Source organism: Pseudopipra pipra, chromosome 2, assembly GCF_036250125.1.
Source record: "Pseudopipra pipra isolate bDixPip1 chromosome 2, bDixPip1.hap1, whole genome shotgun sequence".
Taxonomy (NCBI): Eukaryota; Metazoa; Chordata; class Aves; order Passeriformes; family Pipridae; genus Pseudopipra; species Pseudopipra pipra.
The window spans coordinates 41,645,855-41,670,316 of record NC_087550.1 but is presented as its reverse complement, the minus strand read 5'-3'; the positions used below and the strand labels follow the sequence as shown (position 1 = coordinate 41,670,316).

At 34.0% G+C, this 24,462-nt stretch overlaps 1 protein-coding gene across 4 annotated transcripts in view; it reads right to left on the bottom strand.

The window, feature by feature from the left end:
- DYNC2H1 (dynein cytoplasmic 2 heavy chain 1) overlaps positions 1–24,462 on the bottom strand; it is a 159,506-nt gene that overhangs the window by 125,597 nt on the left and 9,447 nt on the right. For 3 of the 4 annotated variants that reach the window (XM_064645168.1, XM_064645166.1, XM_064645169.1), the window contains exons 1-20: positions 17,185–17,343; positions 16,867–17,095; positions 16,288–16,415; positions 14,925–15,040; positions 13,532–13,659; positions 10,442–10,591; positions 9,474–9,679; positions 8,389–8,544; positions 8,183–8,297; positions 7,480–7,650; positions 6,919–7,301; positions 6,050–6,182; positions 5,842–5,959; positions 5,568–5,680; positions 5,359–5,478; positions 3,683–3,833; positions 1,976–2,178; positions 1,328–1,510; positions 856–1,038; positions 519–742 (exon numbers count right to left, since the gene is read on the bottom strand). In XM_064645168.1, coding sequence (XP_064501238.1) covers positions 519–742; positions 856–1,038; positions 1,328–1,510; positions 1,976–2,178; positions 3,683–3,833; positions 5,359–5,478; positions 5,568–5,680; positions 5,842–5,959; positions 6,050–6,182; positions 6,919–7,301; positions 7,480–7,650; positions 8,183–8,297; positions 8,389–8,544; positions 9,474–9,679; positions 10,442–10,591; positions 13,532–13,659; positions 14,925–15,040; positions 16,288–16,415; positions 16,867–17,095; positions 17,185–17,306 — 3,332 coding nt within the window. In that variant the 5' untranslated portion in view covers positions 17,307–17,343. Of the gene's footprint in view, positions 1–518; positions 743–855; positions 1,039–1,327; positions 1,511–1,975; positions 2,179–3,682; positions 3,834–5,358; positions 5,479–5,567; positions 5,681–5,841; positions 5,960–6,049; positions 6,183–6,918; positions 7,302–7,479; positions 7,651–8,182; positions 8,298–8,388; positions 8,545–9,473; positions 9,680–10,441; positions 10,592–13,531; positions 13,660–14,924; positions 15,041–16,287; positions 16,416–16,866; positions 17,096–17,184; positions 17,344–19,347; positions 19,447–19,556; positions 19,710–21,485; positions 21,582–22,611; positions 22,808–24,224; positions 24,401–24,462 lie in introns of those variants that run through there. The other variant, XM_064645170.1, reaches the window with a different exon arrangement.

Below are 24,462 nucleotides of genomic sequence, written 5' to 3'. Positions count from 1 at the left end.
GGCGAATGAACATACTTCTAATAAGGTTCTGGGCAAAAGAGAAACTGATGAGTATTTGTAGTGCCACTTGAAATGCATTTCAGATATAAGCAATGACACTCTTGAATTTTCAGAGGGGTTATATTCTACAGCTAATGTATTTATTATTGTGCCTAACAGTACTAACTATAACCTCTAACTTTTTGTATTTTCTAATGTGCATACTTTTAACCGAATAGTTAGTTGCATTTCAACAATTTCAAGAGCCTAAAATCAACACAACGCATCTGAACACTCACATGCTCACATTTATACTTAATGAACATACTAGGGGAGCAGCAATTTGTCCCCTTGAGATTATAATTGCATTCCATACACTTTCACACCTCAACCTCTCAATATATTGCAGTATTTTAATTCTATGTTAAGTTAGTATCCACAGAGATTTGCATGATATACTGTTTAGATTTAAGAGGTAGAAGGGAAGAGAATTAAAAAGGTAACTTTACTAGGTGGAGGTGGGGTATGTGAAAGCTTACCTTGCTAGATTAAAAATAGCCACTAATTTTCTACCCAGTATTTTAGCATCCTTAAAGCCTTCTGAATACAAAATCACTTCCGCAATGAGTTCATTGTCTGGGTGAGTCATAGCAACTGGCCTGAAAAGTTGTTTGAGATTATCAGGTAGTTTTTGTCTTCCTCCATAACCTTTTCCAGCAGGATTCAAAGTGATAAAAATTCCAGAATTATGATCCATTTCAACCTAGCATTAGAAGTGCATTATAATAGTATATTGTCAAATAAAACAGTATTGAGAAATGCTGGGAGGACTATGCTTAGTTAGAATAGTCAGTTTTTAAGTAAGTTTTGCAGTACCTTTTTGCCAAGCATCTCACATACAGGACTGTGTTTCTTCAGTGCGTGTTGAATTGTCTGAATCTGCATGGATACTGCAGACAATACAGCTTCCTCAAGTCTATTGAATTCATCAAAACAGCCCCAGGCACCACACTTCACTAAGCCCACAAATATGCGCCCCATTGACTTCACATCAATGCCCTTAAAATTAAAAAAAATACTATCAAAATTCAAATAACAAGAAAATGTAAAAGACTGTCTTCCCATCCACTAAAAAACGTCATTAGAAATATCCACAAATTTCTAATGGCAATTGATAAATTATCAAAATTATTTCTAGAATAATATTATTAACGGTAATAATCATAAATATTATAATATATAATTCTATAATGATTTATATTATTAATATTATTTCTAGAATATAATATCGCTTTACAAAGTATGGGCATAGATATCCATTTCCTAAATTAAACAGAACCATATTCACCTCGTCACAATTAAAGACTAAAACTTGTCTTCCGAGAAGTCCACCCAAGGCCTTTACTGACTCTGTCTTCCCAGTTCCAGCTGGACCATAGGGATTTCCTCCAAGGCCCATCTTCATGGCCTGAGTGAGAGTTAGGTAACACTTATCTGTCAAAGGTGTGTAAACAAGTTTAGGGGAATTACCCTGCAGAAACAAAAAAAATTATATTGACTGGGAGACAGAAAGTATTGACAAAGTAATTTCATTAATTTCATTCATAACTAATTAATTTGGAAATATTACGCAACAGCCTAGATTATGAATTTGTTTCAAAGTTTTCCTGATTTTACACCAAATGCCAAAGCATTGTTCAAAAATTTTTTAGAATTACAGATGAAACTGCATTCAGATATATAAAAGCAGCAATCATATTAGAAAATATTTATATGCCAGTACAGCTACTTTCCATACAACTTACGCTTACCCCATCAATATCAAGAATGAAAATTATTACCCTATCTTTTAATATTTTCAGTGAAATAGCATGCTAAAGACACAACAGAGTTTAAAAAAAATGACAACAGTTGGGAGACAAGCAGCAGCAGGTATCAAATGAGAAAGTGTTGGACACCTATAAAAGCCACTAGGTAAAAATTAAAAATACCACACCTGATATTCATAAGTATATTGGAGTTCAGCATCTACCATCTGAACATAACATTTTTGGTCTTTCATATAAAATCTCAGCTGCTTCTTCCAAGCCCAGTCTTCAATATCGTGAATCTGAGCTTGATTCAGCTGCTTCACCACATCAATGTTATGAATGATATCAAGAATCAGAGCTTTAAGCTTAAGCTCAAGGATTCCTGATTCTGCAAATAATCACACACAAAAGAAAAAAAATCACAACGGTGTAGTAAGGAAGACACGTCACCCATTCTCAAGTTCATTGTGCTGATTTTTATTATCAGCAGATTTCAGATTTTATTTGAATTATATACAGAAAGGTTTTTTATTTTCTAAACCAAACAGCATAACATGAGATCCTGACAGACAGTGTGAATCATCATGTAACTTCAGTCATTTTGAAGTGATTTTGTCTACCTCTACATTCAAAAGAGAGAGAAAGGCTTTTCTGCAAAGCAATTTATTTCAGGAATGTTTACTTCAGGAATGAGGTGGTGTAACCTATTGAGTGATCTGTTGAGGATCTGAAACCCACACTACACACACTCTGGAGATTTTACTCAGAATAATTAAGGTGATGTGTAATGAATGTTCATTAGCAGATTGCATGCATTAAGTGTATTCTTAGAACATACTGTTTAATTTAGTTCCTTTTGAAAGATATCCAGTTTGTGTGCTTCCAGACCACCCCATGATGGGATTTAAACCAAAGTAAGTGGGAATAATCAAGAAACTCAGTTCAAAATCACACCTATTGTCTAAGTTAAAAAGTTACTGTAAATGTATTATACAATAGATGGACTGAACACTCTTCTGTAACTGATGACGTTTCTCAAATGGGTATAGAAAGACCACAGAAAAGGAGCTTAGACAAAGAAGCACACTCATAGACCGCTGGAGATAGGTGATATGAATCCTATTCCTAAGCAACATATCAGATGTTTACAGTTCACGAATTATAAACTAGAATTTAATGCAGTAACCAGCTATACAAATGTGGTGGAAGACTGTCAACTACATGTCAAATTGAGTCTTTTTACACATATTAAGGTAAAAGCCATCTCACCTAATCTACACTATGGAACTTTATATCTCAGGTCACTCAAAGTCCCACCTCTGGTCAAAAGGGAGGAATAAGCACTCAGAGGCAAAATTATTCAAACCCATTTGGAGTATATAAGATTCAGAATAATCATGTCTTGGGAATAACTAGCTTATTTGTTTTGCCTCAGAGGTACACAGGAATTATTAGTTCAGAGGCACATGTATACATCTAACATAGAAAATTACCCACACAGTTGTACAGTATATATTGGCTTGCCTTAACGTACCTCAACTGCTTTTTGGCCACTTCCTGTGATACCTAACACTAGGACACAGTTCAATTAATGAGAACAAATTATCAGTAGATATAAAAACCAAAAGATAGAAACTTATTAAAAAGTTAAGAAAACATGTTTGCAAATACATAAATTCTCTACGGTAATTTTTAATCTAAATAAAAGTCCTCTGTTCATTCTGATATATTAAAAACTCTAATCTTGGCAGTAATAGATGAGCAACCTTATGTAACTCAACTTTACGAACTCAGAGACGGATTTATACAATTTCCTGTTCAAATATACAGAATGTAAAATATAACACAACTAAAGTAATAAAAAAAATTTATATTAATTATCATTTTTATACCTGTACTCCCAGTATTTTCTATGCCACTACCAATGTTAGTATAATGGTCCAGTTTAGCCATGAGTTCTAATTCTAATTGTTGCAGATTATGGTTTTTTATAGCACTTTCAACGTCTTCAGTGAACTGAATTTGTTCTGCCAAGGAAAGAATCTTTGGAAAAAGAAATTCAAGTTATATTTTATAAATACAGAAGACATAAAAAACAACCCGTTTTTCAATTAATTTGCAATTGCTTATTATGTTTGATATTTTATATATTTTATTGTATAATTTTTAAACAAAGCTATACATTTGCTATGCTTTTAAAAACAAATAGAGCCATCTTAAAACATGACAAAATTTTGCCAAAACTTGCAATCTAATCCAATACAGCAATCTAATCCAATCCTTCAGGTGTTCTAAAGCATGCAGTAGTAAAATTTATAAGTCTCTTTTTCTATTAAATGATATGTCAGATGGAAACCACCATATTGTGGGCATCCTGAGCCCATATTACACACTCTCAGGAGCACCTCTCACTTGTGTCACTGATCTGCTACTACAGTACTTTGCATTCTAGTTTCCAGCACTCCACTTATATTCTAACTACTTTACATTCAGTGTAAGAGCCCTGTTTGAGCTATGAAGGTTCAGTCAAACTTGGAACTAGAAAGGTCTGTAAAAAAAAAATCACCAATTGTGATAATTTGAAGATTGTAACAGTAACTACATTCTGGGGGAGGGAGAGAGCAACGAGAAGTCCTATGAGCGACTGACAGAGAGGATCACTGAGCAAAGGGCCTATGACAGAAAGTGACCACAAAAAACAACAAAATGGGGCTCAAGCAGGGTCACTTCAACACTTTCCATGTCAGCAATGAAAAACCTACAGGGTACCATTATGGAGAACACTCAAACCTTCGCCAAGAACTCAACATGCTCAGTTCCTCTGAAGTGCCTGTACACCAGTGCACTCATTATGGGGAACAAACATAATGAGTTAGAGATCTGTGTGCAGTTGCAGGGCTCTGATCTTATTGGGAATATGGAGATGTGGTGTAATGACAACAAATGCTGGAGTGTTGCAATCAAGCAGTACAGGCTCTTTAGGAAGGACAGGCAGGGAACATGAGGAGTTGGAGTTGCCCTTTACATAAGGGAGCAGCTGAAGTGCATGGAGCTCTAGATGGCCCTGCTTGAGCAGGAAGTTGGACCAGCTGACCTCTAGAGGTCCCTTCCCACCACAGCAACTCTGTGTTTCTGTATGATGCTCTCTGCTATTGGTCAAAATCAATAAAAGAATTTCATATTCATTACTGTTCCTGGTAGGCAGCTAAGCTTCAGAAACTCTTATCTACTTTAATCAGATCCAAAAGGGCTTTTTAATGTTACTAAGTCTTCACAGCACTGCATGTAACATTCAATACCAACTAAGATCAAGATTTATATAAAATTTAATAAATAGACAGATGTTAGATCAGGTGCCACGTAAAAGACTTGAATATTTCAAATGTTTACAAAGGAATTATAAGACCACATATCTGTAAGAATTTCTCTATACAATAAATGAGTAAAATGGATTTGTTAAGGGTTATATTCTTTCAAATCCAAATATATACTTCTTTATGAGATTCAAAAAAATAACTTCTTTGGTAAATCTAAGACTACATAGTGCAATTACTGGATGAACTACTACCTGGGAAGGGAAGAGGGATGGATCAATTGAACCTTGTGATTTTTTTCCAGCATCAACACAGTCAATTAACATTTTTTTCAGTGTCTCCTTCATCTCCAAAGCCAAACTGTTTAGCCACACCTGACAAAGAGACGAAAAAACCTCAAAAATTACATTACAAATTAATTTCTCAAAGACACTTGAACCAGATTGGCATGTGATTTTCTTACCTCCACATCATTTGACAGAAGAACTTTATTTCTAAGTGGTACAGTTTCTCCTTCTACAGACTTCATGGCAATTATGTGTTTAAATTCTTTATCAAAGCTCACACTATTAATGCCTAATAATCAGAAAACATAAATAAATTGTCAAAGTCAAACATTAATTCCTTAGTGTCTAGTAGTGGAAAAAAAGGGAAAAAAAGCCTGTGACATATTATTTAGCTTTGAAGAAGCTTATTTCTAAAAAAGTACATTTCACAAATGAAGATTGATGCATTACCAGCAAAAAGTTTCTTAAGATGAGACTGAATAACCAGGGGATTCGTGGACTGTCCTAAAATTTCTAACAAGTCATCATCTCCAATGAAATAGAATCTTGGAAATGCTGAGCGCTTTTCCTATATTAAAACAAAATAAATCAGTTTTGTTGACTTAAATTCAAACTTATTGACATTCTTTATAAAAAACTCTGTTAATGTTGGCTGTACCTCCAAAAACTCATTCAAAGATTTCTGACATCTCTGAAGCTGGTCAAGTATGGTAATTAAGGTATTTTTTATTCCTGTCCGGGCATTCAGTGATGTTACCCTATTGTCACTCTTGATATCTGACATAATGGATCTTGACAGAAAAAAAAAAAGAATAATTATTAAAACCATTATAATTGTAATTTAAATATTATATATTAGTTATGTAAATAAAAAATAACACACAGGGAAGTAATATAAAGAGTTGATATATAACTTTCAGTTTTCAGTATTAATGATGAAATACTGCAGAATTTACATCAATATCTCTCCACTGTAATTTAAAACCAACTGTTTTTTGCTAAAATTTTTCTACTTCAAGCCAAGAAAATTCAGTTCTTGTCTTTTATTTCCTTATAAGTCATTTCAACTCAAACCAAGACAGATAAAGGTACATATCTTACTATATGTCTAAAATCTACTCCCTTTTTATCTTTCGACTTGTTTGGATCAGATAAAGCATCTGTCTCTCCCAAAAGTCTATCTGTGTACTTTCTTAGTGAATATAGTGCTTGTCTTCAACATGATTCTTGAAAAAATAATTATATCACCTCTACTGCTGACAAGACTAATCTTGTGTTTGGCTGCCTTGTTTATGATCTTTTATGTTTCATGTGATTCCTTTCTTCACAAGCACCACATTAAATGAAAACATTACCACCTTTATTCAGATATGTCACTCTCGCACATATATAACTACTGAATTACTGTTGTTGACTGTCCTCTCCATACATATTCCAATTGTTCCCATATATTTTCACCATGAAAAATGTTCTAGACTACACATCAAAGATATTAGAAATAAATAAGTCTCACTCCATAACACTAACCTGAAGTTTTCATCAACTCTGTTAAAACGAGCCTGTTCTTTGGGTAGAGCTCCACGACCGAATATCGGTTCCAAATAGACCCATTTCCTTTGAATTTGGTTTAAATTCTGCAGATACTCATCCAAGTCAGCTAGCTTTTTTTCCCAGATGGACACTTTATCTTCAAAACCTTTGTAATATGGAGAGTCCTTAAGAGACTGTAGAAGACAGCGATGATCTCCAACTTGGTTGACTATGTCCTTCCAGTCTTTAATAAGCCTGATAGTCTTGCCTTGGCTGTCTTCATAATCCGTTAACATAAAGACAGCTCCAACTCCCCAGAGTTCAAGCTCACGTAATGCTTCTCTGATTGTGATTTCACCTTGGGCTCGACAGTTCAAATCCTATTTAAAAGCAAAAATAGATTTCATATGAAACTACAGAGCTTGCAATAAACTTTCCATTCAAAAATATAATGCAAGTTCTACTCCTATAGTAATAGCATTGTATGCACAGAACAACACATATGGCATAAAAGAAACCATAAAAAACTATAGTTCCTTTATCTGAAATTATTCATACCTTAAGTTCCATTGCTTTTTCTATAATGGCATCCGTCACTTTCAATAGGTCTCCAAATAACAAGCCCTCAAGTGTAGTGCCTCGGGGAAGACCCAGAAGACGAAAGAGATCCAGCCAATGGTCTGGAGAAAGATGTTCTCCCCTGACATATTTTAGGAGTGGAATTATCATCTATAGAAAAAATGTACATGTGAATCCATCCAGTCTTTATGAAAATTGCACCTCTTTGATTATAGACTGACATGCTATTCAAACAAAAAAAAAATTAAATTCATAAACTGAGGTACATTTTTTCCAATTGCTGGATTTAAAGTTTAGGATTATAATTCTGAAGAAAACTCATTATTAAGTGTGTGTCTATGTAAGCTGCAATGATCTTCCTATTCACTGTATGGAACTAAAATGTTCTCAAAAGTAAGTGAAATGTGCAAAACAGTATCAGAAGATATTTTGTTAAATTTTAACTGATTTTATTGTAAGAAATTAACAATGAGCTAGAGAATGAAGTCCACTACCCACTAATACCACACCATTTTTTGTTTCATAGGCTGTTTTGCAAATCATAGAAATATTTGGGTTGAAAAGGACCTTAAAGATCATTCCAACCCCTCTACCATTGGCAGGGACACCTTCCACTAGACCAGGCTGCTAAAAACCCCATCCAACCTGGCCTTGAACACTTCCAGGGTAATAAGCATCTTACTTTATATTTGTCCACTTCTTTTTGCAACTTTACTGTCATTACAGTATGTTCTTCCATCTTCCTCATTTTGTCATGCCAGTGAAACAAAAATTCTTCAAATAGGTGTGTTTTACTTCTGCATGAAAATCAAATATAAAAAGGTCATAACAACACAGTACTACAACCACACATGTATGTCAATTAAAAGTAAAGTAACAAAATCATACCTAAAAGTAATCCAGTCTTCTTTGGCTTTTTCCTGAAAACCTTCATAAAACTCTTCATACAGTGCCCAGACTTCTGCACAACTCTTAATATCTTGACTTACAACTTCTGACAATGAGAAGTCAGGTTCTTCCAATTTAAAATGATGGCATTCTTCACTGAATAAAAAGATCACTGTATTATGGATTACATTATTCTACTGTACATTTATCATTTAAGAAATGGCATCCTACAGAAATAATCATATTTTTTTAAGAAATGTTATTGGCTTTATTGAAGAACACTGCTGACAACTCCAATTTCCTTATAGTCTCCTTCTCGAATAGAAATAATAAAGGAATATGAGGGATAACTCTCCTACACAGCAATATTCTCCCATATTGCCAATTATTTTCCATAAACTGTCATTCATTTTTTTACAAGAAAAGTTAATTAATTTGTTTCCTAAAAAAGGAAGCTTGAAAGAAAATAATTTTGAATTGATTTTTTCTTTCTGCTGGGTAAAAAGAATATGCTAATTTTATTTACAATCATTTACTTGCCAAGGTAAGAAGTTAAATAGAAAACTTTGTCCTCTCAAGATGTCTAATTTACTAATTATTATTTTTATAATATTTATTTACTAATTATTATTATTATTTGTTTACTGAAAGTAGACAGCCAGACCAGAAAAATCCTTTCCTTTTGCACAACAGTCTACCAGATAGGACATTTACTCAAGAAACAGGAGACGTGAGTTCCTGCCCACTTAAGTTACAAGAGGATCGAGGTCCTTCTTGGACCAGTATTATAAACTTTCTCTCAGTGAGAATTTCAGAAGTCAGCATCAAACCTCCTCATGTGAAAGCTTAAGAGACTTCTCAAATTTTTCATTAAAAAAAACTCTAGAAAAACTTGGCTTGAGAAATTCATGTTACGTAAAATCAACAAAAAGGACCCTGGAAAGCTAATGAAAAACAGGTATTACAAATTAAACTCCTTATATTAACTGTTGTGATAAAAATTAGTTAACATTTTCTGAGTTACTATTGCTGCAAAAGATCCATACATTAGTGAATAAGATATACAGGGAAGTAAATATACATACATGAGTTTTTCTTTCACAGTTTCAAGTTCATCAAATTCTTTTTTTTTTTCCTTTATGATCTGAGCACTTTTCTCAAGTACATCCTGATCCCCTGTTTCAATGACATCATCACTTGGCTTTAGCTGATCCCAGCGTGCTTTAAATTTTTCCAGGTCTTGAAGATACATATTAATACGTGAAATCACATTTCCTTTCATCATTTCAATCTGTAAAGCAAGAGGTAAAATTACATTCCTTCAATGGTTTGTATCTGCAACAATGATCAAAACCAAAATATCAACTTCAAAACTTGGTAACTACAATATGATCAAAAATCAAACTCAAAAAACTTCTTGTATAATTCCCCAAGAAACAGTCCAACTCTATTCTCCTGGTTTTGTGGGTTTTTTTAAAGGGGTACTATTTTTTTTATTATGCTGGTATTTGAGACCTATTTATTCAGCTATGCTATCTATCTAGCCTGCACATTATAGTGGATAGAAAAATTGCTGTGTTTGTATGGCATTCGGATATCCTCAGTAGAACTTCAAATGAGTTCAGCAATTTGCCTATAGACTGGAATTACAGGACTGTGCATAGTTTAGCAAAGTTATGTGAAAAGAAAAAAAACAGCTTCAGTACTAAAAGCATGATAAAGTAATGAAAACGCTATCTTTTAAGTGTTGTCCTATTGCCTTTGGTTAACCATTGCATTTATTAAGTCATTTCTGTTACGAGAAAGTTGTTTTCAGACAAAAGTACAACATTGCAACATTCATTTCAGCATCAATTCAGCAGAAGTTTCACCTAGTTGCTGCTTAAGAGTTTAATTATTCTTCCTTTGAAAGCTCTCCCTCAACTCAGTAACACTGGTTTTAACACTGAATTGAGAATATTTACAGATTTAACCTAAGAAAAAAAGTATTTTTCCAGACTTATTCAAAATAATTTCAACATTTTCAGGTAAAATGTTAATCTTTCATTGTTACCTGTTCTGCAATCATAAGCTGGTGGCTTTCCATCATTAATTCAAATTTATCCCATGTAGCTCTTAGGCTACTGATAGTGTTCAAACCTGCACCAGCCACAGTTCGCAGAAGTTTGTTTTTATCTTCAGCCCCTTGAAATAGGAGAAAAATCTAAAATCAGAAAGATTAAAAATAAATGTGTATGCAAAAATTCAGCAAATCCTGTTTATCTAAACTATAAGCAAATATATATGAATCACCATGTATGCACAGATAATAAGATTATATACAGCTGCTTTTTTAATACTGCTTATAGAATAACATTAAAACATTGGAAGAGTAGTATCTGATTTACTTAGAGAAATTCTAAATCTTGATCCTGCCATGCGATATAAAGAAGTGAATGATAACTATGAAACAGATAAGTTTCCTTATACATTGCACAGATGACTCAATCAAATTGGAGAACAGCAGCAGAGCAACAGAATTCTATAAACATGTTTATATGTGTGCTGGGTCTGGCTGGGATGGAGTTAATATTTTTCATGGTAGCTGCTACAGGGCCGTGTTTTGGACTTTTGTTGAAAATGATGTGGTAGTACAGGGATGTTTTAGTTACTGTTGAGCAGGGCTTGCACAGAGTCAAGGTCTTTTCTGCTCCTCACCCCATCTACCAATCTATGGGAAGGGGGTGCACAAGGAGTTCGGAGGGGACACAGCCAGGACAGCTAAGCCCAACTGACCCAGGGGATATTCAAGACCACAGGGCATTGTGCTCAACATAGAAAGCTGGAGGAAAAAGAACGAAGGGGATGAGAGGGGGGGCATTCAGAGTGATGGCATTTGTTTTTCCAAGTTGCTGTAACGCATGATAGAGCCCTGCTTTTCTGGAGATGGCTGAACATATGCCTGCCCACGGAAAGTGGTGAATGAATTTCTTGTTTTGCTTTGATTTTGCACTGCTTTTGCTTTACCTATTTAACTGTCTTTATCTCAATCCATGAAATACAACCAGGCAGAGATATTCCATGCCATATAATACTGCCCTTTTCCTTCCTTCCTTCCCTCCCTCCCTCCTTCCCTCTCTCCCTCCTTCCTTTTTTTTCTTTTATACTCACATAAAAGAGCACTGATTTTTGTGACCTGATAATGCAGAAAAAAAAATTCATCTTTTTTTCCCACATATTAAGAGCCGACAAAATTTGAAAGAGAAACCAAACCAACTCTTTTAAACTATGTAAGTCAGAAGAGTCATCTGAGATAAACACACACAGTTCTACACATTTACCAAAATGTCTGCTATGTACGTTTTCCTTAAAAAATTAAGAGATAAGAGGCACTAATGCTAAGAAGCAATTCTCTTCAACATCCAAAAACTCTCCCAGAGTTCCTACAAAATGTAAATAATTACACCCAGCAGCTGACTTCATCACTGGGACTTGATTCAGTTCCTCACAAATACACGTTTCGGGCCATCTGAGATGTTCTAGGGCACTTGCATGGCCTCCAGTTGCAACTATGGAAAGGTAGAGGCCTCACAGAACTCCTCTGTTATGTCTGCCAGCCTTGTGAGGATGTTGGAAATGCATCTCAGTAACTCTAGAACTGTACTTTTGGGCAACTGGACCAGACTTCTGCTGAGTATAACAGCGCACGCACTGCAGACACCTGCACATACAGACCTAAACTCAAATGTACTTCATTTAGAACCGAATCCTTCAAAGTGTAAATATTGTCCGGTTGGGAAGAGTTAATATGGGTTTTGCAGAATTCCACAATTTTGTAGAACTGGAGCTCTTTAAGGACATCAGTAAGGGTATGGATGAAGGAAAATTAAATCATACATTCCAAATTAAATCATATATTTCCAAAAAGCTTTTAACACAAACCCTCACCTAAGGCATTTAAGGAAAACTGATAACCTTGATAAAAGAACAAAGGGCCTTGCACAGATAATTAATAGGGTAAAAGACAGAGAACGGCATTAGGAGGAGACAGCTAGTTCCTGCAATGGGAAAAGGTCACCCACAGAATTCTGTAGGTACCTGTGGTGGACTGGTCAAGGTGTTTTATAAAAGAGTTGGAAAAGGAGACCAACCTGTGAGATGATAAAGTTTATTGATGATATTATGTCACTCCAAGCATTAAAATACTTCACCTGTGAAGTACTGCAGAATGAACTTAAAAGAAATAGGGACTGATGACACCAGTGACAAAAACTCAGGAAGTGATGTAAACATGAAAAAATTTTACATGTACAAGTTGAGTTCTAAGCTAACAACTGAACTTCAGGCTTGATATCTTGGGGTTATGACAACTAATTTTAAAAAAATGCCAGCTTAATCTAAGCAGTAGGAAGCAAATCAAATGTTAGGAGTCACAGGAGTCAAAAAAATAATAAAAGAGGTAATATTTCTATTACATCATATAAATCCATGGTTTATTCATATCTTAAACATTGAAAAAATTCTGTTGGTCCCACAGAAAAGCAAACAGAAAGAGAGGACTTACCAAAAGGCAACAAGGATGATCAAAGTTATTTGTGGGTTTATGCATAAGAAAAGCTTAGATAAACTAACACTCTTCAATCTAGAAGAGAGACGGCTGATACCAGACACAAAAAAGAAGAATACAATCGTGTGTCATGAAAAGGTCCATATCTCTCCAATATAAGACATAAATGGTATGAAGTTAGCAAATGGCAAGTGAAAAAATATAAAAGAAAGGGTCCTTCATGTAATGGGTAATTGATCTACATTTTACCAGAGTATATTTTGGATGTCAAACATGTATTCGCAATCAAGAGAAGATGAGGTAAGGCTGTCAAAAAGAAATCACTGAGTGTTACTATATGTTTAGGAACCATATAAAACTCAAAAAGGTTCTGGTTGGAGGTTAGAAGTAAGGACAAGTATCAAATACTCTGTCCCGATTTTATATTTTCCCATAGGTAAGCCACTCTACTGCTGGACACAAATTACTGTGCTACATGGACTACTGCCTTGCCCCTGCATGGTCTATACTAGTTATTATTCAATGTAAGTTTTCATACTAGAAAGTAATTGCATTTTTTATAGCTGTTGTTCTAGATATGATAAAATGGTATCTTACCCCTTCTTTTCGTTCATGTAGGCTTAAATATTTTAAATTGTCTTCTGCTATTTCCTCTACAGTCTGGGGCCTAATCACTAATGTTTCCATGGCATCGGTGAGAAATGAAGAAACATCAGAAAGGTGAGCTACATAATGATGGAAAACAAAGTTATCATGGAGAAAATATTGGTAGTTTTAAATATCCAAGTCAGAAAATGCACAATGATATAACATTGTCATAAGTATGCAAAGTATTTGCTTAAAAAATTGCAGACTCCAATCTTACATACTACCTCAACAAAAATTGCACATTTGTGTTTACACATAGCTTTTTAAATGTAAACCACTGCACTCAATGTATGATTTAGGCCATAAGTATCAGAGCCCCTTCTGAACATCAAACATAAATACATAAGGCATTTGTTTATATACTTTCAAAAGCTGTATAGGTCTTTTTTTGGGTAAACAGAGAGAAACAGACGTTAAAATTGCCTTTGAGTTCTTCGGGGGGTTATTGGGGTTTTTTTTTGGTTTTGGTTAGGTTCTTTTAAAGAAGGTAAATAACTAAAGCCACCTTGCTTTACATATTGAAAAGACTCAAAAACAAATGCTTGATTAAGCTATAATGTTCTGTTTTCCTACCAAGGTAGATATTTTTTGACACTGAGAAGGAAGCTGTACATTTCCAGGGAATCTTCCGGGAAAGATTCACCTTTCAGGCTATGGAAGTCATTCACTTTCTGCATAACCCCTGTTCTGTATTTCCTGTGATGATTGTTAGCTTTAGAGCGCAAAGCATGCTTATTTCTCATCATCTATGCATTATCCCATTTTGTCCTACTCTTCAAGATATAGATAGACCACCCGAAATTAGGGAAATGTTTTACATTCTTTAACACTCTGTGTTTTGACAGTCTAAGTGACAAGTAACTCTATGAAATAAGTCTACGTTATTCAAGACTCTTCATGAAGCATTTCAGTTTGTAAAAGAAAAATCTAGTATTTTTAGTTACAACATTTTATGATGTCTCCTCAAACACCTAAGTAACTTTCCTCTCTCAAACATCAAATAAATTTTCCTCTCTGAAACAACAAAGAAATATTCCTTCAGATAAAATAAACATGCAAAATAACGTTCATATGTATTCTTTTACATCTGGAAGAGATGTGGCCTAAGCAAGTGAACAGAAAAGACACACATGGACATCAAAGGGTCTTAGGTTAGGCTTGTAGTGAAAAAGTAATGTTGAGGAGCACACAGTAGTAACAGATTACTTTCTCTGCACTGTGATTTCTGCAGCTCACTGTGTCTGAGAGTAAAATATTTCTTTAAAAGAGTATTTATATTAACACAAATGTCCCCAAGTACAATAGAAACAAAACCAAAAATACTATCATTGAAGTTATTTACCTTGAATAGATTTCCTCAAAGAAATGACTAGAATATCATACAACTTCTGGATGAAATCATCAATTACAGTTTTGACAGGGTTGCAATTGACAGTTAAACAATCTATCCTGACGGTGCTTCAAGAAAAAAAAGACAGTAAATATTCAGTAGCATACCTAAATGTCAGTCTGTCTAAGACCTATGTGCATCTATAGTTTACCTCATTTTTTGCCTAATAAAAAATTTGCCTCATAATTCTACAACTAAGAGTCATAGCTTATTGGGAAAATTACTCATACTATTGAAATATTTACACCAATTATGCACATATATGCAGTTTTATGGGGACTGAGGTCCATTGCTCTGCTTCTCTAAATAGTTAGAAATTACTTGATTTTATACAACCAGTGCCACAAAATTCAAAAAGGCTATTACCATAATCAAAAGAAAAATACTATCATTATTTGTACTTCTTTGTCTTTAAATCTCAAATTTCCATTAGTTTACTAACCCTGCCTTCAATAGTCCTAAGAACAGAAGAAAAGCCATAGTGACTCATTTCAAGGCCCCACATCTAATATCTCACAGTGACCACAAGTAGATGCCTAAAGAACACTAAGAAAAAGTCTACCTTATTTGATACTTTCCAGAGTATCCTCCCTCACACCAATATTTTCAACTCATAGCACTTCTTAGCAACATGTTGCTTCTGGCTATAAGACATATCAGCCAGTTAGTTTCTCTTCTATTCATCTCAGCCTGTCCAGACTGACGATTCTACTCAGAATATCACTTAGCCAACAAGTTCTACTAATCCATTCTCCAGAATGAAATGTCACCTCTTTTTCCTTGTTCTGAAAACAACTCCTTCCAGTTTCACTTAAAAACTCCAACCATATAGCACAGTAAGTTCCATGGGAATATATGTAAGAATAAAAGCCCACACCAGCATGTTTTAAATTGTAAGTTATAAGAGGTAATCAAATGTTTCAATACAGGAATTATTTCATGTATAAACATGCACTGTGTCGTTTGCTAACTGCCATATATATTTCTCATGTACAGGACTTAGCTAAAAGATTTTTAAAAATATCACGCTTTGTAATATTTAAGAATCAGCCCTGAATTTTGATGGAGTTTCCCATCATATCAGACAAAATAATTAAAAGTTTTCAGAGAAGACTGAACAGATAAAAGACAGTAAGTGTCTAAAAATAAAATGGAAAAATGAAAACCTAAACATTCAAAAAGTACATCAATATTTTAAAAACTCTAGAAGTTCTATCTATATCTTCACGTAAAGAGAAAATCTCTATTTTACTACTACCTTTAAAGTATCTGATAGAATACAGTGTTCAAACAAAAGAATAGAGTTACACTATACCTTGGAAGACGTTCTGCTTCTTTCCCTCTCACTTTTAATGCCTTAAAGTTTTTTTCCCAGTCCTGCTTGCTAAAAAGATGCATCCTCACCAAAGATTCCATGTCTACTTGGCCAATTACGATCCATTCCTTCCCAACATCATTTTTCATTTCATGGAAAAGAAATATTTTCCAGAATAAAAAAAATGTTTCTCGATAATATTAAAATAATAATGTTTTCAAGCAACATTCTCTTTAACCTTAGTGCCCCTTCAATTACCTAGAGATTCTCTTCGTGCAAAAATCAGGAAATACAAAATGGTTTTACATATTCACACATTTCAGGATAATCAAAACAGCAGGACTGAAAAGACAGCTATAATACACAGGTTTCTATGGGAACTGTACATATATTTCAAGTTAGGCATATGCTTAAGTGGTTGACTAACATGGGTCGACTTACTAAGGTTTTGCTTATATGCCTTGCAGAAAAGGACAATAATGCACACGTCAATGCTCAATTATTTCTAGGGTGTCCGAAGCATACATGAATACAAATCTAAGATTAAAAAAGTATGAGTCAGTCCAATACTGAAAATACCTTGAATTGATTAGAAACGTCTGTCAGCCTTCTGAACAAATCTTCTGCTTTACTGAAAGCAGTCAGAAATCCATTTGCATTTCTTTCAGTCATAACAGTGAATATAGATTCATCATCTGCTTCACTTACTCCCCTAAACTGATTTGGAATAGAGATGAATCTCTTCATTTCTCTATAATATCTAGCTCGTACTTCTTCAAAAGGAGGTCTGAATTGCAACCGGCCTTGTCTAAGAAGTGAAACAGATAATGAAAAATTAATATTTTAATGTAACCTGAGCCTAAATACTTTCTTATAAGGCAAAAAAAAAAATCTTACTTGAATGTTAGATCAATATTTATCTCTGGTAAATTCTCATTGAGTGCTTCTAAGCCCATTTGATACTGATGCTCCAGAGCTTTGTAAAGTTGATGATTCCAGTGTTGTCTCCAAGCTTTCATATCATTTGATTTGAAACCCTAAAATTTAACAATGTTTATTTTTTATTTTATTTTATTTCTCAAACCACAATTATAAGCTGAAACTGACACAATGTCTGAAGACTAGAACCTCAGTAAAGTTCACTGAAGTATCACGCCACTGGAACAGACTTCCCAGGGAAGTGGTCATGGCACCAAGCCTGTCAGAGTTTAAGGACCATCTGGACGACATACTTAAGTCATATGGTTTAGTTTTAGGTAGCCCTGTGAAGAGCAGAGGGTTGGACTCAATGGTCCTTGTGGGACCTTTCTAACTCAAGATATTCTTTGGTAATGTGACCAGTTTGAACATTAGGAAGATCTAGAGTTATTGCATTTATTTCAAATTAATATAGGAATAACAAAAAAAAAACCACAAATCAATGAGTCTCTATGGCAGTTCAGCATAAGAACTTCACTGAGGTTTACTATAAGATTCTTCAAGGTTACTCTAAAATGCACAGGACTCAGCTAGAAATAAGATAAAGAGCTGGCTGAATGAGAGATTTAAACCTATATTACAATGTAAGCTACCTTTTAAACAGTATTTAAAAAAAAATTTGTGTGTTTACACAGACCAATGTTAACTACTAAGTTAGCAAAGATTTTATCTCAAAGAATTCAGACTTTCGTTAGAATCTGCTACACTGCACTGTAAGAAAGTGTAAATCTCTATCTATCAAGTCTGTAAATGGTCTCTTACAAGTCGTCCAGGGATTTTTAAAAGGACAACATAAGCTAGAGAAGAAATTAGAAGCTTCTTCCAGCTTAACAGGTTCTCTTGTTTAATTGAATAGTGATTTAGGTAGGGCTTTCGAGGCAGTCAAGGGCTGCTGCAGAAAGCTACACAGTTAAGGCCTGCCCTACAATTCAAGGCTGCCCAGAGGGAACTCTTCCAACAGAAAGATTCTAGAGATTAAGAAAATCTGAAATTGTCTCAATTAAGCCTTCAGACAATCATAAATAGGGTTTAAGAAATACGTAAAATCTTGATGACAACAGGAGTAAGGCTATACCATCTTGTAATTTTTGGACGGTGAAAAAGATATACTTGGTTAAGTTTTATAACTTCAGTCAAAGATATTTGCAAAGTGGATAATATAGTTTTGTTAATTTTCCATCTAAAAATATTCTGTAATACCAAAACAATTTTCAAACAGATCCTGAGGCAAATAAAAATTATTTTCGTAAAATAAAAATCGGCAAACTAAACTTCAAAAGAAATTACAAACTAAAAGTGGAATCAATACACTTATTTATTTTTCTTATTATCCTTAGAAAATGAAAACAAAATTATAAGTAAAATACTGTAGAGATACTGCATTTATTTGACTGGCAAATACCAATTGGGTTTGCATTAGAAAGGTTAAGAACAACACATCCATCTAAGAATATAGTTCTTCGATTGCTGAAGGCTATCGGAAAAATTAAACTGACTGGAATAATACCTCAAAATAGATTAGGAGATGTAATATTACCTACCTACTTTAATAATATGACATTCTTAAACAAAATCTTTATCATCTTCATGATCTTAAAGGTCTTGCTACTCAAATGATTCTGTGATTCTACTCTAAAAGTTGACAGTTGATAAGTGAACAAACAAAAACTTATCTTTTTCATTATTTCAGGCAGAAATGCATTTTAATTCTAAATTTTATACATTTGTTCTATTCTATCCAGGGATCACTCATATCTGTACCAATTTCTTTGTTTTACCTTGCATTAATGGCTCAGACATAACTGATCTACATTATCTAAGGTTTTCCCATTTCTTCATCTAACACGTCATTGACCAAAAGTTCTCCCGTGACTAGTGTGAGATCAAAAAGATTGCCTTCCTCCTCCTCGTCTGAGATTTTACCTCACACCTGACATTAACCAGTGCACAGTTGGTTTTCCTGACCCAGCTAGTAACTCCTTAATCAAAATTAATTCAATCATGCCATGTTTGAGTCTTTAATTTTGATTACTGTTGAAAAGTCAAATGTTCACAGTTTGCAGTATGGTAATGAAACCCTGCCTGTGACTCGAGGCTGGCAAAACCAGTTCTGAGCTCCTGGAGTCCATCTTTCCAACGCTGCTGCTGCCGAAGTAGATCAATATTCATAAGCGATATAACCTGTGAAAAGAATTTTAAGGAATAATAAACATACTCATCACCATGTAAATGAAAGAAAGGGTTAGGTAAGCTATAAGAAACACAATTTCAATTTCATATGGAAAATGTACCTTTTCAATGAAGTTTGTGTGCCACTTCCTTAGTTTTCTATTTTCAGTGGAAAGTCGTTCAGCAGCAGCTTGAAGTTTTTGGATATAAGCTTCCAGTTCTCTGGGATTATCCCATGTTATTTGAGCTTTTCCTCCAGGACCAGATTTTGAATGCTTTAAAAACATACAAACTTTGTCAGATTTATTCACAAATATAGTCTACCAGCTAGCATACAGGAAGAGATAATATGAGAAAGTAAAAAATGGAGGACCTTCCTTTCCCTAACTGCATTAGAGACAAAATAATCTGGCAAATCACAGACATGTAGGCATAGCATTATAGCTACATCAATGCACTGGGGAAGGATTAATGACACTCTTAACAGAGTTTGAAATAAATTAACTTATGTTGAGACTTCTGCCCCACAAACATAAGCAGACAGCTCAAGATGAAAGGAAATCTTAAATTTCTCTCTTTGTTCTGCACAGACCAAAACCAAAAATGTGACACTAATAATTGCTAATCAACTTCATCTGTTTATCATTAAATAATTTTTTTTTTAAATTACAGTGTAAAACTTCACATAAGCAGATTTGGGGAGTTGCATTTCTCTGGGCTTTTTATCAAGGTTTTGGTGATTTTATGCAGTAGAAAATCAGAAGACAAAAGCATCTGAAGTTCCAGAGCTAGATCTATTCCTAAAAGATGCAGGGCAGAAATCACATTAAATAGGAGAGTATGTTGTGGTGTTGAACACCTGTGCACCACCACTATCTTAGGGGTTGCACACTGAAAGAATCTGTAGCATAACCTATAATAAGCTAAAGTAAAACTTAACAGATAGTTTGGGAACTTTTTCCAGGACACTTTTGAATCTACAGTTTGGTTTGCAGTCTTCACCATTTTTTATGAAGTAATCCCAACGCAAGCATCCCTTCTACTCCCAGCCCCAGTTCTTATAATCTGTCTTGCAAAACGTTTCTCAGGAGTGAGTTTCCAATTGTTCCTGTAATGCTTGCTCCGGCGGCACTGTTCTCCAATACAGAGTTTATGGGCATGTTATAATTCATGAGCCATTCTCACATTGTAAGAGCATTAGAACAGGCTGGAGTGCTTGAAACTGATCAAAACCAGTAAACTGAAATTCATTATGGACATGCTTCTCCAGACACAAAATAGAGATATGTTGTTAAAAAAAATGTGGATTGTAGTAGTGTTCATATTGTCCCTTCAAAGCAGAAAAATTAAAATAAATAAAGTCCTCCAAACTGACCCAAATTCCTTAAAAGAACCTAAGGATAGTGAACTTCCTAGCAAAAAAGAAAAGAAAAGAAACACTATTGTCAGAGCAACTATATTATTTCTGAATACCAGCCCACTGTAACAAACTGCATGTATAAGTCAATAATCAGATAGATGCACAGATTCTTTGTTCTTAGCCTAAAACAGAAACTAGCTGGCTACTTCTAACCTGCTCAAAACACAAATTAGAGATATTCAAGAGAATTACAAAATCCAGAGAGGTTTAATAATAGATAAAACAGTGAAACCATTCCTTAATACTAATTTATCTCCAGAATAAAGCATATGCCAATCTTATGAAACAGATCAAAATATATTATTTAGAACAGCTAACACAGGAGTTATGTTACCAACTATTAAGGAATTGACCATATCATAGTTCAGATGCAATTCAAACACTAAAAATAATTCCTGAGAGAGTATATTATGCTAATATCCAAGTTAAAAAGGAGTAAGCAGTTGTTTAAATGACAATATATATTAAAAAAAGGCCAAATGATTTCAATAAACATTAATTAAACAGGTGGTGTTGCTTGGATGGGAAGGCTACAGTTAAAAAGTCCAGCAATAAACGCAGAAAAAACCAGCACATAATAAGAACAGATACCATTGAAATTAAAAATACAAAAAGAGGATAATTCTTTCACCTTAATTATCTGTTCAAATGCTAGAGCAGACTGTAACATCATTGGCTTCTGACTCTTAATCATTTGTTGATCAATAGAATTATAAAAATGTGCCACCTGTAAAAATAGAGATTAAATGTACAAGAACAGATAAAAATATTTATATGCAAATAATTGTAACCCAGAACATTCCTGAAAATATTGCCCAATCAATCTCATTAAGAAATGAGAACTAACTACACAAGTAAAATTTTAGAAATATATACATATAATGCTAATGTGGTTCTATCTTCTTCTAGTAATGAATTCTAATAGAAAAAAGGCTGCTTCTTACACATCTGAGGTGATTATGCTTCACCCTAAGTGAAATAGGTTCAGTCTCTGATTTGTTATAAGTTAATTAGTTCCATTATTTTATGCAAATGTTGGCATCTAGTGCCATTTCAGAGACCTTCACGTATCAATGACATCCGCCAGAATATGACACAAGCTAAAAATATCTGTTTACTTCCAGATGGACAGCTGGAGTAAGAGGTATACCCTACAACTTGCTTTAGTTGTCCACACATAGACATTTAGTGCCTTTTGACATAAGTAAGGTTTCTATTTGGGCATCTGTCAGTGATCCAGATGTGTGGGTATCTTGCAGGTCTTATGTCATCTCTGCCTTAGCTATACGGGTATCTCAGCTATCAATGACACCTCATGTGAATAAAAACTTTCGTAGCATTGAATGCAATCAAAAAAATACACCACCCACTCCCCCTAAAAAACCTACACATATTTCCATTAAAATACTTATTAACATATTTTCAGTTGAAAACTAGCAATGGTGAGGACAAGTTGCTTCATTTTATGACATTTTCCTTCAGTCACAATATCAAAAACTGAGACTAAAATCAGGTGATCAATTAATTACTTGTCTTATTTTTGTATATTCATGCAGTAACTTCACACAGCTTTAATACTATATTTCAAAAGAAGATACATTCTGAAATAGTAAAGCATTTCTTTACTTTTGTTTTCTTTTATGGACTTAGCTAATTTGTTCAAGAAACCACAAAGACAGAAAAGACAGCAGTCTAGAAAAGTTCCACGAACTAAAGCTGGGAAGTCAGAACACGAAGTTATTAATTTAATCTTATACCTGTTTAAGGATGACTGCCTGCTTGCAGAACTTTTGTGCAGTGTTTGCAACATGCTGTATTTTAGTTGGTATAGCAAATCCAAGTGCTGATAGCTGACGTACTTCTCTTAAGAGAGTCACCAAACGATCAGAATAAAGTATATTCAGTGTTCCAGAAATGTGATCCAACTCCATCACAGGGCTATTAGCTTGGATACTGAACCAAAATAAAGCAGATTACTGAATGTAATGTGATATTTATCCATTCTTAGATGCATTTTATCATAATAAACTATTCTAAAAAGCTTGATGTCACTCTGTTTTTCTACACTTATTAACATTTTAATTTACTCAGAATTTTTTCCAGTAACCTTTCTTTTAATTCAAAGCCAATGAAGACAATAAGAAATTAACAATGCCTATTGGTTTTGCTTACAAAGTCCTTCTGGTTTGTGACAATAGTTAACGTGTAACTCACAGCTAGACAGTATTTCTCAAATACACTGTATCCACCATAATCTCTCAAGCAGGCACTTTACAGGCCCCAGTCTTCAGTGTTGCAAAGGGAGAAAAATAATCTGAGGGAATCAGTCCAAGAACCAGGACTTGTATCAGTAAAGCACTTTGATATATGCAACCAAATACTAATAAGAACATCAGCCTGTCTTCAGATTTTACTTCATTTTTTTTCTACTTTAGTAATGCTTCTACTACCATCCTTCAAGGCTTCTTTCATAAAAACTTCAGCTTTACTCATTTTTTCTTTTTTTCTCATCTTTTTTCTAGTTTCCATATCCATTGTATTCCCCTTTTTTAGTGAGCTACCTCTTTTCTTGTCCTTTTAATCACATGACATCTTTTAAAATATCACAGTAACAAAATTTTATGGTACTAATAAAATTAGATGGCTCCATTATATTGGAGTTTATATATAATTATATTAGAGTGCTGAATCTGGTTATTTGCCATACTTGAGCATTTTTCCTAAAATAAAAGTTTTCACATAAGTATCAACTCCTTATCCTCTGAAACTGTAGACAAACTCTTTCCAAACGAAGTTTGCAACACAAGAGATTCACACAGAAGCTATGTGGCCAATGAACTAAAACAAAAATTGTTAAAATATATTTTAATATCCCATAAAGAAATGTCATTATTTTGGGGAACATAATTCATGAAGTTTAAACAGATTTGCTTAGTCTTCTTTAATCTGTCCTATTTAGACTGCAGAATTTCTTGTGAATAACAATTAAGTTGTTACTCTACATGTGTCATCTGTATATCACAGCTATTCTCTAATCTCATCTGGTTTCTATACATAATCACTATATGGATTACAGTGGATAACAAGTAATAACAGCAAGCAAACCAAACATGTCTTTCATTCCAGATGCTAACAGAAACCACAGGACTTGTTATTAACACTGTCCTTTATACTTCACCTTACCAACCAAGACTGGCAGGATAATGAAATTGTCATAAATTCTTCTATTTTGTTTTTCCATTCATTCTCAATTCTGCACTTTTTTTAAATCTCCTTTGTTGAATTCTAATGAATTACACCACACTACAGATTTCATATTTAATAAACATAATTTATTTCATAAACATTATTTAAACAAGAATGTATTTACCAAAGTCCTGACTTGGAATTTGATAATTCTGACTGGATATTCCTAGACCAGTCATCAAATTGTTCTTGTTCGTACACTTTTAACTGTTCCAGAAAAGAATCTGCACTTCGATGAAAAGTTTGAAATCCAGATAAGTCAGACAGAAGGGCCTCTGCCAGCTTGATAGCATCATCCACCTTAAACACAACCGCAAAGAAAAGAAGCTTAACTTCCCAGTATTTGATCAGAAAAGAAAAAT